General features: G+C 37.1%; 1 protein-coding gene across 2 annotated transcripts in view; it reads right to left on the reverse strand.

Annotated features, from left to right (window-relative positions):
• The window catches only part of LOC126297859 (transcriptional adapter 1-like), a 151672-nt gene that overhangs the window by 94651 nt on the left and 40338 nt on the right, over positions 1-16683 (reverse strand). Inside the window, exons 2-3 of one of the 2 annotated variants that reach the window (XM_049989140.1) lie at positions 4385-4421; positions 3068-3268 (exon numbers count right to left, since the gene is read on the reverse strand). In XM_049989140.1, coding sequence (XP_049845097.1) covers positions 3068-3268; positions 4385-4421 — 238 coding nt within the window. The remainder of the gene's footprint in view (positions 1-3067; positions 3269-4384; positions 4422-16683) is intronic. The other variant, XM_049989141.1, reaches the window with a different exon arrangement.

Below are 16683 nucleotides of genomic sequence, written 5' to 3' on the forward strand. Positions count from 1 at the left end.
TCACAAAAATTCTGAGGGAAAAAAAAACAAAACAAATAAAAAAGTTCATATGGTGATTAAAATGTGACAAAGGAACAGAAATAAAAAATTACATTCAAACCAATTAAGTACATAAAAATAATGATCAAAATCATTTTGATAAAGATTTAAAAGTAAGAAAATGTCGAGCACTTAATGAGATTCGTAACCACAACATTCTGCATGCAAGGCCCTTACATTACAAAACCAATCCATACATCTGTATTCTTTTATAGCTAATGAGCATCAAGAAAAATTCTTAAATTTTTGTTTTGTTTCTTGTTTTTTTTCATCGATTAATCACAAACGAAGGCCCACCAGGGTGAATGGCAACAAGGTGTGATACCTGGGATAGTTGGTTTCAAAAAGTTGATTACACCTCTCCTTTTATGTGTAGCTGCTTACAGCTAACTTTGCTTTGACCTCTGAATAGTTCACACTGTTTGAAAGTGAGTCTACAATAATTAAAATACACTTTAGGACATCCCAGAAGAATCTGATTCTTCATGCTGTAACTAACCAACTTCCATTCTACCAATAGCTGCTGTGAAACAGATTCCAGCAAATGCAATGCTGAGACACTGGACTATCATTACTGCTACTTGCATCCAAGGGGAGTTTGGTAAAGACATTTATTGTAGCAGCTTCTTTATACCTCATCATAAACTGTTGCTACCTGTGATGATAAATCAGTGGGTCACTATTAATTTCACATTATATGAGGAACATTACCAGTAAGGAATTATTCTGGATACAGAGTGAAGTCAAAGCCAGGCCAGATCAGGGTTGAGAAGAATGAGGGAACCGACCCCATCCAATGATTATTGTGTTATGGCTGAATATTATCAAGAATTTTAGAATATCTTTCACTTGTTTGCCCGGTCACTGAAAATATCCACATGAACCTTGCCAATTAGATCACAGATACTCTCATACTTCCACCTTCAAACTGAATTACTGCCCAAGCCTCACATGAAGCAGACACTGTCATTCTGTTCATCTTTATGAACACATACTAACATTAATCCACAGTTCACAATTAAATGCAAAATCCATATTTCATAGCACAGCACATTCACAGAATAGGGACCCCATCAAAGTGTTTCTTGGGTTCATCAATGGACCTTACCCTTCATGTGATCAATTATGTCAGAAGCAGACTTGAAATTATTCTTCTGCTCTGTTCTGTGATAAAGGTCTACAACCACCAGAATACTCTGCTTTTTCATTAAATCCCATTGCACCTTGCAACAAAACAATGTATTAGTGTGACAAATAATTGATCTGCAAATAAATGATTTGTATTAAGTTGCAGAAAGAAAAATATCATGAAAAAAAACATGGATAGCATGTATAAAAATAATTATTAGTACTCATTTTAGTAGACATATTATCGTGGTACTTGTGCCACCTTGGCTTTTTGTGAAACACAGTAGCTATTGACCTTGGAATTTTTTCAAACAATTTACAACAGCTGTATGGCATATTAAGTTTGCTCTACTGCAGAGACTAAATTGTGAACAAATTCTTTTATAGAATTTATTGCAAGTGCTTTTACATCTACAATGGAGAAATTGGAAAAAATCATTTATTTTAAGGCCAATTTCAGTGGCTTTTTGTCAAATTTGGTTATTTTCTGGTAATTTTGTGTTATTTTTCCAATGTTTTAATTTTTGGTGGTTTATTTTTGAAGTACATTGTATTACTTATTTTTGTCTTACTTCTTTCTGTTTCACAGTTATGTTGAAAACAAATATCTACCAATTTATACATCTACTAACATCACAGACCACATTTATATACATTACTGAAAAAATTACTTATGTTAAACTCACTAAAGCTAGTCAATTAAAGAAAAAAGTAACTCTGCAACCACATTCTGTTGAAAGTTTTTCAAAATATAACCATGTCAGAACTTCAAAGCTCTCTTCTGAGAAATTATGCCGCCAATCCATCAGCACTTCACTACAGTGCGATAACAGTTCCCTGGAGTCTACATATGAACAAAAAACATTCAGCACAACATAAGACCTTTGACAATGTCCACATTTCCTCCTGGCATGGGAAGTTGCTTTTCCACTAAATTATGAAGAGATTTGTATCCTTATGAACATCTACGCAGGTGAGACGTGACACTCCGGGTACACATATCAGACTCACTATCATGTTAGCATTAACACAGTTCATCTTAACATCCTATGACTGAAACAAAACCCTAGGGCTGTGAACTCAGACTTGCACGGACATGTGATCACCCGAGTCGTCAGCCTAGTTTGAAGGTGCAACCCAGTGCATTTTCGTGTTTTTTCACCTCTGCCAAAAGTGTGTGTCCCTTCATAATTTTCAATAGTTTATTGGCTTCCCCACTTAAAATTCCTTTTCCCCACAATAATGAAGCAACCTTCAAACTATTTTTATCCTTTAATAGAAATAATAGTTATACCGCCAATTTATTATTACTGATTGCATTATTGTTATGCAACATTTTCCTGTCCTTACTGGTATATAAGTAATTAGCCAAGAATACAATTAAGTAACAATACAACATTTTTGGATGTACTGTAGTGCTGCCAAATATGTTAAACTACTGGCTTTCACTTTCTACGAATAAAACATTTGAGCACAAAAAAATCCAGATATATTAACTGAAAATATTTGTTTAGGTGTAATTCTATTGACTGTACCTGAAAATTTTATCAGAATTATTAATATTAGACCGCACACTGCAACTGATGTCTTCACAGAAAAACTTAAAATTAATTTCATGATACCGGATTTGAAACTACCTTAAAGAAAATGGAGCTAAAATGTAGATACACAGAAGTCACCAGTGCCCCACAAAAAACAAAATTATGGCCTTATAAACATGATATGCAAGGAAACAGAAAATTAAGAGAAGAATAACATAAACAGAGTTACAATAACAGCACAAGAGGATGCCAAGGCATGCAAGCAAACCCAAAAAAACCATGATATTTGTATCAAAGCATTAGTTGCACGCAGTGCTGCTCTGTACAAATTAAATAGTGAGTTTATGAACATAACTTACTTCAAAACCACCACGTTCAGCACGGTTGCGACGGCGGCCCTTTCCTCCACGGCCTCGGCCTGAATTTTCATAGATAGAAGGTGGATGCGGAGAAAGGCGGTGACATTTTGTGATCAAGGTAATAATAAATGCATTGTGTAGGTGCACTTGATCTGACGTTAAGAGCTTCCTAGCCGACTGATCAAATTCTTCCTTGCTTTTCTGCATTCATAAACAGAAACTTCTATACAAACATGGAAATGTTGACTAACAAAGAGTAACCTAAGAGAACGATTACCTACCAAATTGCCTCCAGACAGAATAAAATTTGAAATATTTAGTTAGAATGTCTACAGATTTTTGAAAGCACAACTGAATTTTTTATTTTTTTCTCATATGATGGTATATATCATAGGTAATGAATAATGATTATAACTTTAACAGAATGAAGTTATTAGAGCACATGCACAAAAATGAAGACAACTACCAGAGTACAAAGACAAGCTATTCAATGAGGCACAACAAAATATTTCTGCACTAGTGAGGCAACACAAGTGCAAATTTAAACTAGATAAGAAGTAGTCCAACAGTAACACACTTATCTTCTCCTCTGCTGCATTCTTCGACCGTACAATAACTCACGACCCACCAAATTACAATTTATGTACTTTTTTTAACGGCATGATTTAGAGTAAATGTGTATACAAACACAGGAGAAGATCACAAAAAAGCAAAGTCAGATGGAGATACAGCAAAATTAGTAGGCTACAGTGTGCTGAAGAGACAGGATAAAGAGTAGACAGCAAATGGTGAACAGGAAGAAACAAATGCTATTACACTACACTATAAAAAGCTGTTCCAACTAAAAAGCTGAAATTAAAACAGATGGTGTGCCAAACATGAACTGAAAATAGTATATAGCAGGGCAGTTAACAGGACATGTGAACAGCACTAATGATGATTAAACCACTATTTAGGTGGTCTGTGGCAGTCTTAATGTTTAGCAATCTGTCAGTGCTACAATCTCCACAGGTTCCACATCTGTGCTCATTCTGATAACCAGAAACATGATTATATGTGGTTTAAGTTAGAGCACAATGAATGTTTCAGGTAAAGCCTACAATGCATGTACCAATGGTATCATGTCAAAAATCAGTTCACATTTTTCTTAATAAATTACAATGTGTTAGTGCTGCGCTACTGTGACAAGTCAGTCTAAACAAATGTGAGCAACATAGCCCCTCCCAGAGCTGTTTCCCTCATCTTATGGATTTATTACTGTAAAGCAATTCCAACTACACAGGAAAAGAAAAGGTAGGCCCTGTAGTAATTTCATACCTTCATTTGAAACCATAATCGCAAAAGCACCAGATACCTACAAAAGAAATTACCAAATAATCAACACACAGCACTATGTGAAACAAATTATTAAGTTTTGTTCTTGAAATAAATGAAAGCCATGCTATAAAATTTACATGAATATATTCTTGTATTTAATTTATTGTCAATAAATCTTATACAACAAAACATGCCTAATCATCAGTATAGGGAAACTTTGTTATAATTAGTTTTTGTTTTTATTCCTTGTTACAAGCAGCCTGTGCTCCACCATCAAGTAGTAATTTTGTCACAAGCTCACAGGGCTGCCTTTCATTGATAGGCCTTTAAAACAAGCAGATTTTGCTCAAAACATGTTATTCTGAGAACTGAATTATTTAGTAAATGCAAGTGTGTTTATAAACACATTTGATGTGACCCTTGGGGCGTGTAGAATTTGGTTTTGAGCATGAACTTTAAAATGTTGGTGTTATTAGCACATAAATGGACTGAAAAATATATATTAGTTTGTGATGATGAAATTTATGTTTAGCAGTGTGTCTGTTTATCATCTTTCCAGATTATATTAATCATCTTGTAATACTTTAACATACAGTGGAGACTCGGTTACCCAGACCTCAGTTATATGGACTCATGATTATCTGGATTGTCAACTGCGAGCAAATATCTTTGTAGTCTAGTTGGTGTGTACACGAACATGTCGTGCTGGCACCACCCGGCCGCACCCCACGTGACCTCTGTCCTGTGCATTTCATTACTGTTTCAGTTAGACAGTTGCCAGTCACTGCGCTGTGTCGTTTCTGTGCTTATAATGTCACAGCACAAGAGAATGGTGTTATTGCTCAAGAAAAAACAAACATTATTGATTCATTAAAAAAGGAGAATGTGGTTGTAAGTTAAAGGAGAATGTGGTTGTAAGTTAGCTGGCATGGTGTAGATATTTCTGTAAGTGATATTAAGATGAATATTGATTCAGTTATCTAGATTTTTGATCATCTGAATGACAGACAACAACAATTAATCCGATTAATCAAGTTTCCACTTTAGGTCAATAGACATTCAATGACTTCTGAATGTTTGGAAGATAAGAGATGGAAGTACTGGCAGAAATAAAGCTGTGAGGACACGCTGCGAGTCATGCTTGGGTAGCTCAGTCGACGGAACATTTGCCTGTGAAAGGTAAAGGTCCCGAATTCAAGTCTCTTTTCAGCACACAGCTTTAATTTTACAGGAATTTTCATTCAGTGACATACTGTTCTTTGACATAAACACACAGTTTGGTTACTAGTAATAAAACTATGAAATTCAACAGCACAAGATTGTTCTACACTGCTCCTCCAAGGGCCGGAGAAAATGTTTTTAAAAACCTACTTGTGTTTAGTACATAATTAGTTCTCAGAACAATAATTTTGATATAAAAGTTGGAAAGTTTAGAGACCTATAAACAAAATGCACTGCAGTCTCCTGCACTTAAATAAAAAGCACAAGATGTTGCCTGATAGTGAAACATGACTTTACAAAATTTTATCATGTCATAAAACTCAAAAGTAACTGGTAACAGAGTTTTATCTTTCAAAATTTATTTTCCACATTCACAGATATGACGAAAATAAAATATGTCTATATTTAAAATTAGTTATATTCTTCATTTTATTTTAGTAACTGAAACCCCTCTGGTAATACAGAACAGTAACGCGCAGAATGTGTAAAAGGAACTACACGTCAAAATGAAAATTTTGCTTCTCCTTGCACTCTCTGTTTCCCTTGTATATATTAAGAATACTGTAGGGGACTGACCAATCAAGATACAAATAAATCCAGTCCAATATCACCCACCCAGTACCTAAAAACATCTTGTTACTGAGCAGCCCTAACACATCAAACTAGCAGCAAGCCTTTCATTCATCTAATAGCTGACATGTAAATTATTGTGCAAACAATTTTGATATTTGGATCTACTGTTACAGTTATTTGTGTACATGCAGAAACAGTATGAATCATTAATTTAGACAATTTCTGACAACCCACTGAATAAACTATCTGTTGTGATATCATATGCCTGGAATGACTGTAATGTTCACATGTACGCTATCATTCAGGAAACACAGAGGAAATATATAGAGAACAAACATTTAAATGCAGAAAAATAGGATAAACAAACAAACAGCAAACTAAGAAAAGCTGCTATATTATTAAATAATAAGCATGCAAAACTCACCATTTCATTTTCCCATTAAACGATGTTATCAAACTCCATACTTATATTAAAGTTTCAAGTTAGCAGGTTAAATATAGATGAGTGGTACTTCACTTAATGCATAGCAAATATGTGCAATTTTTGTAAGTTATTTTTGAACATAATATGACAAAATGACAGTTGGACTTCAATAGTACTTTTAACAACAGATACCATTATCTTTTCTTTTTCCTGTGCTGACATTACAAGCGTAAGATAGAGACTCACAATGTGGAAACCCCGTTTCATGAGCCAATAAAGCCACATGATGACAGTGGCCATAATACAAGCCACATGATGACAGTAACCATAGTACACTGTTGGAATTTTTTATATCTAATTAAATAACACAAAGCAAAAAGTATACTGAATAAATTTAGAATGATTTACAATAACCACAATGGGTGTACGGTGTCCTTTGACTGTCAGTTTGTATTTAGGTTGCAGTGAACACTAATTTTATTTTACTGGCAAAAGTTTTCATTTAAAATATAACAATTATAACATGTACTTTTTTAAATTCTTCTAAATGCAAAACTGTCTTTATGTGAGTAGTATCACATATTTGCTTACTGTCCAGCTATGTAAAAAAGAAAAAGAGAACAAGGAGTAGGGTTTAACATCCTACTGGCAACAAGGCCACTGGATACAGAGCTTTAACGGATTCAGGAAAAATATGTTAAACCTAAATCAGGATGGTGAGATTGCGGTTTGAACCCTGCTCCTCCCAAATGCAAATTCATTGTACTAAGCACTGTGCCGATATAATCAGTACATACTTTTGTCCTCTCTGTTAAAAGAGAATGGTGTCATTGACTATCTGCACTAATTATCTGATGCATAAATGAGTCAAAATGGTTATAATTCCACAATATAAACAAGTGAAGCCATGCACCTTGAATCCAAATGAGAAACTAACAAACTGTTTGCAGATAGCTGTGGTAAATCCACTCCGCAAACAGATCAGTGGGCTGTTTCAGTGGTCAAAGCTTTACACTTGTATTCGGGATTAGGAAGGATTTTGAGTAGTTTTATACTAACATGATTACAGACAAGTTGTAACAGATTCAAGTATCCTTAATCTATTCTCAGTCTCGTTGTAGTTTCTTCAGGAAAAGAATGACAATGAAAAATATGATTTATTTCTATATGGGGCAGTACAGAATTCTTTGATTTTGTGGACCACATTACATACTTGCTCAAATTAAGCCATTATGAAATTAAGAGAGGGAGGTTAACTGATGATCCTCTCATATATAGAAAACTGGGCAGAGACTGTTGTTGCCCAGTGAGAAAAAACAGAGAACAACTTTGAATTGGGTTTCCTCAAAAATGTTTGAATACATAACTAGTAATGCAATCAACTTGTAACTGTCTATATTAGCCTTGACCCCCATTTTATAAATGAATATTTTAATCTGTTTCAAAACAGACCATACCTAGTAAATTAATCACACACATGAGATAGGACTGCACAAGACAATGAACTTTATAAGCCTACTTGATTTTTTATCATACTCACTGGAATCTTTAATCTTCAATTATTTAACAATCAGTTCAATCTCTTTCTTAAAGCTGCATGCAACATACAGTTTATGCTCCTAAAACTTCTGCATGTTTGCCTCTGCCAATGAAATTTTGGTGTTATTTGCCAGTTATAGACACAAATATTTAATATTTTACAAAAATGAGGGTAAAGAAACCTTTTGGTTTGAAGATAGAAAACCTTTCCAATTAGGTGGCTAAATCTACACATAGGCAACTGCTAACCAAAATTGCCATATGACTATATTTTACTGTAGAGGTACAATACCTTGAGTACTCTCTGTATAATACCCTCAGTATTCTCTTTCTGCCATGATGCTACTTTCAAAACAGACCATACAGTTCTGATTTTGATATGAGTGCTCCTAGTTGCTTTCAATGTATGAACTTTGCATCTCCAACAATACACTTCTACACTATGCAGAATTGTCTGTAGCAAAATTTTGCGAATGAGCTGTGCTTATCCATACCTTTGCAGATGAGCTGTGCTTGTCCATATCACGGTACAGTTTCCCCTCAATTCTTCATGATAGCCTGATGTAAATCTTTACCTGAGACATTATTTATTAATGCTTCATTTCTACTTGTAATACTGTTACGTTGTAATCACAGCTGAGTCCAAATCCCAAAGGAGGATTGACAATGAAGTACAACACTTAGCACTGAAAGTATGTTAATTACAGACACCAACATACAGAGAGAACATAACTAAATCTTGGACAGAGAGTGCTACTATTTGTACAAACATCAAAAATTCCAGAATATGTGAACATTAAGACATTAGACATTTAAAAAAAATGTTCTATAATGATAAATACTAAATAATAGATATTTGCTAGTGATTAAATTTGAACTGGTGAGCCGCAGCATGCCAGTCAGTGACACAAACTGCCACTACATATTCCATGCAGCACAGCTCGTGGCACAGCTCCCGCCCCTAGAGACACCACTGTTTCAGAAGTTCTCACTGGAGATGGCTACAGTATCCTACATCTAGATCTTATCAAAGGTCCTCCATATGGCCGCACAGGAGGATCCTCATGTTCGGGTCAAGCTGGTAGTCTTCTCACCATGATGAGCATTGAAGGCAGTCCCTCCCATCAACATTTTGTGAGCATTGAGTGGACCTTCAGTTGAATGAGAAGCCCACATCATCAATCTGTGACCCATGACTGTAGTAGGGTTTCATATGCAAGACATGGATGATGTCTCCACTTTTTCTTTTGTCTTGATTAAGGATCATAACGTAATCCTTGACTGCATATGTGATGTTCAACAGGAGAGAAAGGATATGGTACAGCCCAAATTAGTGTCTTAGTAACTGTTTTGATAGCATCACTTTCCTCACATGTGTAAAAATCCATATTATGTCTCCCAGGCTGTATCTCACATGCTGGTGTTTGACGTATAGAGATCTCAGTTTTTCCTCTGGCCTTACTGGGTCTGTATGTGAGCCAGCTATCTTGCTTCTTAGGTCTTGATGATGAGGTGTTTCACATAGTCATCCTGAGTGTCATCTGACTGAAACTGGAACAGTATATACATTGTTATTTTGGCCTCATACCTGTGGAGCAGATAGAACAGTGCGATGCCTATAGTGTCCTTCTGCAATGTGTTGTATGTAAATGTCATGGCAGTATTGTACCATTCCATGTGACTTTTGGCTCAAGAGATATCTAAAAGAATGTATTTACCATGTACACATTCGGTCTCTACCTCATCTGAAGGGCAGTAAACAGGGCCATGGCACTCAGATTCCACCAGAATTGCTGCAGGCAACTGTTGATCACATCATTTTGCAATTGCAGCATCTTGTCAACAGCTCCAGAGCTCATATTGAACAAATTGTGTTAGCAGTTAATAATAAAATCAACATTATCCCCTCTCAGTTGTTTGATGTTTTCTGTCCTAATCTGTTACATATGGAAACATTTCTATATGTCTTTCTTGAATTCAGGTGCTAGATTTGCAGCTGGTGGCCAATATTGGATGTAAGTTTTTTCCATTATAAATCAGATCCACATTAACACATTAGAATATCTACAAAGTTTCACTGCCATACAATAATTACAGCCCACACTGTACTTCTGCAAGTAGCTGCACTTTAATCATAACCACCTACTACACTGACCGCACATCTGCAACATCTTAATAAAGTGTTCTGTGATGCAATTAGTCTGTGGGATGTAGGCACTTGTCATTCTGGGGATGATGTCACAATGTGAAATTACCTCTGATACTACTCTCACCTAGAGCACTTTTCCATTATCAGAAATCATCACATGGGATGATCTGTGCTTCATGATGTCTTCTACAAGAAACCTTGCAATTTCTGGAGCTTCAGTAGTTGGCACAACTTTAGTGTGTGTATGGTACGTGAGGTAGCCAGTGGAGACTATTATCCACTAATTCCCATTTATCGACTTTGGGAACTACCCAAGAGACCAATTCCAATCTGGAGCAATGGCACTGCCACATGACAATTGGTATTGGTATCAGATGCTCCAGAGGTTGCCCATCACATCCTTGAAGGTGGCTGGAGTATTAAATAGTCCTAACAGCATAACTTTGACCTAATGGAGGCCATCAGGTGTTATGAAGGCAGTATTTTTTTCAGAAAGGCTAGTCAACCTCCATTTGCCAGCAGTCTGTTTGCATGTCATTAGTTGAGAAATACATTGCTCCTTCCAAATAGTTAATGGTGTCATCAATATCATCAACATGTGGCAACATGAAACCTATATTTTTTGTGATTCTGTTCAGTCATCACCAGCCAATACAGAAATGCAGTGTGCCACCTTTGTTCTTCACAAGAACCACAAAATTAAGAATTGTTCAGCCAGCAACACCCTGTAACAGTGCTGGTTAGTTGGTGAATACTTCTCAGTGTTGGTGTGGTGTTTTATCATAGGCCATTTGGTCTGTCTTTTCTCCACTCCACATTTGAAATCATCCAAAAGGTGGTGCAGAATGGCTAACATGCACCGACATCATCCCCCAGTCAGGCAATTCTACAGGCAGTTCAGTAGGAGCTTCCTCCAGATTGATAACTGGAACTTGTCTTGATGATGATAGTGGGATAGCAACATCTTCAATGGCAAACAACTGCCCTGAGCAATCTTTGTTATTGCCGTATCCTACTACTAATGTGTGTGAGTGTAGTGCCGCCGCACATGTCTTTTTAAGTGAACTGTATCAGCCCGGGCCGGCCACTAGCAGCCATCTGTGAGAATCAAGCACATAGCGCAGTCTCTGCCATGCTGTCTACTGGCAACTCACACTTATATAAATACATGGAGCAATGCTGTCTCACTCTCACTATGTTCTTTCAGTTTGTATCACTCACATCAGCTGTTCTGTGTATCACTTATGTTGCACCTTTTGATGATTGTTTTACCTCGTTACGTGTTGAGTCGAGAGAGGTTTATTTCTGTTATTGTTACGAGGTTTATGAAGAAAGTCAAACTTATGTTACTTGGATCAGTTTTGCATATTGCTTAATTACTACACAACTGGCTGTGAGGATGAAAGTCTGTAAGTGTGGTTTCATCAGGTTTAGTCATTATGGATGCTGTGCTATCGGCCCTGATTAAACAGCTTACTTCTGCAGTGACCACTTTGTCGGCTTCCATTAACAGACAGGCTACAGTTCTGCCGGTCTATCCATCCACTTGTCTTCTGTCTGATGATTTAGCTGAGGATTGGGAGCTTACAAAAGAAGACTCAAACAGCATTTTTTGGTTTCCGGTGTGACAGGTTCGAACGTGCGCGAAGCCTCTTGTAGATTCCACATAATGTGTATCAATTACTGTGTAAACTTGCTCCTTTACAAGAACCGGCAGCTCTTACTTCTGATCACATGAGCAATTTATTGTCCAACTACCTTCTCAAATGAACACACGTCACAGCAGCACGAGTTGAATTCTACCAATGTCACAAGAAACCAAACCAGTCACACAGGGCCTGGGCAGCCAAACTTCACGGCCTTAGCCGTAAGTATCAGTTCATTACTGAGGACCATAATGACACTTGTGCAGACCGTATGGTGTGCAACACAATTATCTGCTTAGCTCTGGACAAGGAAGTGTGACAGAAGGCTTTATTATGTGGAAGTTTTGCAAACAGTACAATCTTTTGAAGTTTCCCGGGCAGTGGGTGACCAAAATGAAGCGAGAGACGATGTGGCAGTAGTGTCACAAGATGTGCCCGCTAGGACAACAGACAGCTTGCACGAGGAAGTGACAGTGGTGGTGGTAAACGTGCTAGCCCTGCGCCGACCAGACCAAGGCCGGCCCAAGCAGCTGTGACCGCCACAGTGCCCGCATTAGCTTTCTCCATTTCCATCTTGTCCTTTCTTTTTTGTCCAGCACAAATGTGCAGTGTGCCCTAAGTGCTGGTCTACTTGTAATGTTTGCCAGAAGATAGGCCACAACGTCTCTGTGTATCGTTCGGCGAAGGTTGCTCAGGATATGGACTTGGATGTACACTGTGTGACTATAATGCTTGTGTCTTATGCCAAGTTGTTTATCAAGTTAAGTGTTTTTGCCAAATGATTCAGCTACAGGTTGACACAGGAGCTGTAGTGACTTAATTGAATTTTCAAACCTACATGATTTTAGGCTCACTACTATCAGTTATAATAAACAGAACATTGCGTGGCTCGGACAATTTATAACATCTCCCTCTTACAAGTCAGGGGCTCATTCCATTACATTTTTGGTGGTTGCTGGTGCCAGTGCTGAGAACTTGTTTTAGATGGATGCATTTCAGGAATTTGGATTTTCTATCACCAATGCAGTTCATCTTGTGTCAAGTCAGGTACCATACTCTCAACTGGAAACACTGGGTGAGGGGTTTTCAGACTTGTTTTCGGAAGGTATAGAATGTGCTTTGAATTTTTCTGCTCATATTTCTTTGAAATAAATGGCTTGGCCTCATTTTTGTCATGCATGTCCTATTCCTGTCACCCTGAAAGATCAACTGAAAGCAGAATTGGACAGACTTCAATCTCTATGGGTGGTGCATCCTGTTATGGCTAGTGAATGGCCTTCTCCGCTGGTTGTAAATAAGAAGCCGTTGGGTAAACTTGACCTCTTTGGTGATTTCAGTACTACAGTCAGGTGATTTCAGTACTACAGTCAATGTGCAGTCGTGTCCTCTCACATGCCAGGAGGGACTGTTGGTGAAAATATCGAGTGATCAGTACTTTTATAAAATTGATTTGTCTGAAGCATATCTGTAGGTCCTTGTGGAAAAATAGTCTCGGTGAGTTCTGGTTCTGAATACTCTTTTTGGTTGCTATAAATATTGGCGCCTTCCTTTTGGTGTGGCTAGTGCCCCTGCTATTTTCCAATGATTTTTAGAGCAACTGACTACACCTGTGTCGCATTGCATTAATTATCTGGATGATATTGTTGTTATGGACTTCTCCATGGCCAATCACTTGAGAAATTCATGCACTTTGTTTTCTGTCTTACAGTCCACAGTCTAGGTGTAACCTCACAAAATCTCAGTTTTTTCAATCTTCTATTGTTTATTCGGAGTTTGAGGTCTCGCAGGATGGGGTTCATCCTCTGCCAGACCACACCTCCACTATTAAGTCTATGCATCGTCTCTCATCAACAAAGGAGCTTCAAGTCTTCCCAGGGTAGACAGCCTACCACCATAAAATCCTGCCAGGGGTAGCCACATTGGCCCACTCGTTGCATGCTTTGTTATGCAAGAGTGTAACTTTTGCTGGAGCCCAGACTACGAATGTGTTTTTCAAATGTTGAAATCATAACTACTCTCAGGGTCCTTGTTTATCTGCATTCTCTACGGACCTGCACTTAGTTTTAGTGACTGACGCCTCACAGTATGACCCTGGCACAGTCCTAGTTCACTGATATGCTGATGGCTCTGAATGACCTGTTGCTTTTGCTTCTAAATCTCTCACGAGAAGATGGCACCCAGTGAAAAGTGAAGTGACACAGTGCTCTTGGATAAAAACAAATTAAACAGTTTGTCATGCAAGAAATGTCAAAAACGTGTAGTGAAAAGAATACTGTGTGTTAAGTGCAATTTTCGGATGCGTGAGAAATGCGCAAAAACGTGCCTTAAATTCATGAATGAAAACTTTAAATGGTCTTGTTTTGATTGCTTACGTGAAGAAAATGTACATCTAGCATTGGCTGTTAAAGACGAAATCATAAAAGCGATGCAAACAGAAATTGACACTCTAAAATGTGAAATATTGTCACTTATGCAAGGAAATAAGCAACAAAAGAAGGCATGTGAGCTTGCAGGTTATAACTGCAACAAGAGGGATACTGTGAGTGTAAACAATCTAAATGTCGAAAACTAAAGTGCCACTTTTTCACCAAGAACATCGACAGCACTCTGAAAAACCACTAGAAAATGCAAAGTCAAGAAACAAATTCCATTGGAATAGTGTTACTTACAAGAAAAACAAGGAAGGTTGTCACGTTGGTGAAGTCAAAAATGAAAATAATGAATTTCTTATTATTGGCGATTCTATGCTGAAAAACATGCTGAAAAAAATGCATAGATCGGCGTACATCCAGGAATCAGGACACAGCAACTAAACAAACATTTAAATAACATTCAAAACCCAAAAGAAGAATCTCCACAAATTTCTCCAAAAAACTAAAAGGGCGTGTTCATTCGCGTAGGAATGAATTCTCTTCACAGCTCCAGTGAAGAAGACCTTATCAATCAAACACGAAACTTAATTCGAGTGGCAAGAAGTTTATATAGGACTTCAAAAATTGTAATCAGAGGTATAATATTCAGCATGTCAGTAAGTTATATGTAAACAGGATAAATAGTAATATCAGGGAACACTGTAATGATCTTGGAGCAATATTTATAGACCCAAACAAGTTCTTGTGTGACAAATGCCTGGGGATTGATGGCCTTCATCTAAACAGGCCAGGCTCCAAATTGCTTAGTAAAACGTTTACTGATGTCATATCTTAAAAAGTACTAAAAAGGGAAACAAATAAGCAGAGAGAGGGATGGGGGGGGGGGGGGGGGGACCCAAATAATATCAAAATGCTTACCAAACGAAAATCTACCCACAGTAATAAACAAATCTGGAACCATGTATATTGTTGTTGTTGTGGTCTTCAGTCCTGAGACTGGTTTGATGCAGCTCTCCATGCTACTCTGTCCTGTGCAAGCTTCTTCATCTCCCAATACCTACTGCAACCTACATCCTTCTGAATCTGCTTAGTGTATTCATCTCTAGGTCTCCCTCTACGATTTTTACCCTCCACGCTGCCCTCCAATGCTAAATTTGTGATCCCTTGATGCCTCAAAACATGTCCTACAAACCGATCCCTTCTTCTAGTCACGTTGTGCCACAAACTTCTCTTCTCCCGAATCCTATTCAATACCTCCTCATTAGTTATGTGATCTATCCACCTTATCTTCAGCATGTATATTATGCATTACAATATAAATTATCTAAACTCTAACTCCTTGAATAGCACATGTAAAATAGATGAATTGCAATTATTTCTGTCTCAATGCAAATTTGTAACGAACATTGGTTGACAAAAGACACTCTAAAATTTCTGAATAAAATCCAAAACGTCACCGTAGCTGCTAGCTACTGCAGACAAAATAAATCGCATGGAGGCTCATGTATACTTGTTCATTTTAACATAACTTTTAAGATAATGAATGAGTTTGATCATTTGAATGAGGAACGTAGCTTTGAAAGTTGCTGTGTAGAACTTGTACATCTAGGTATTATTGTAATTTCAATTCACAGAATCCAGGGAAATCAAATAATGAATCACTTCCCATACAAATTAGAAAATATGCTCGAAAGCCTAATTAAAGAAAAAAAGAAAAAAGTAGTAATAACAGCTGACTTCAACATCAATGTCTTAAGTGAATGCCATGAAGCTGACAAATTCACTGATCTAATAAAAAAAATCTGGCTTCAAACTAAACTTCTTAGAATACACCAGAGAAAATGCCCAGTCAGCAACCAGCATTGATAACATTCTGACAAATTATGTGTTTGAGGACGTTCATAAATTTTGCTTAGATATAGGAATGTCTGATCATAAAGCACTGTTTATTGAAGTGGCAAAAACAAACACAGAAACCTCACCTAGAAATAAGCCTAAGTACTTTAAAAGAAATTTAAACTCAGAAAATTTAGCTGTATTCCAGGACAGATTAAAAGAGACAGACTGGCAATGTAACAATAACAAGTCAATTAATGAAAACTTCCAAAAATTCCTAAACAGCTTCCTTCTTGTATTCAATGAAACCTTTTCACCTAAGTGTGGCAACACCAAAGTGACAAGTAAACAAACTTGGAAATGGCAGCTGCACAAAGAGCTGAAATATAGCAAAGCTCTAGCTTTTATTGAATATGTGAAGCATTATAAAAATGTTTTCAAAAATGTTGTAAAGGCAGCAAAACAAATGTTTAACAGCAAACTAATCTCAAACCATAAGAATAAATCAAAAGCAATGTGGTCTGTTGTTAAATCAGAAT

The sequence above is a fragment of the Schistocerca gregaria genome, chromosome X, assembly GCF_023897955.1.
Source record: "Schistocerca gregaria isolate iqSchGreg1 chromosome X, iqSchGreg1.2, whole genome shotgun sequence".
NCBI lineage: Eukaryota > Metazoa > Arthropoda > Insecta > Orthoptera > Acrididae > Schistocerca > Schistocerca gregaria.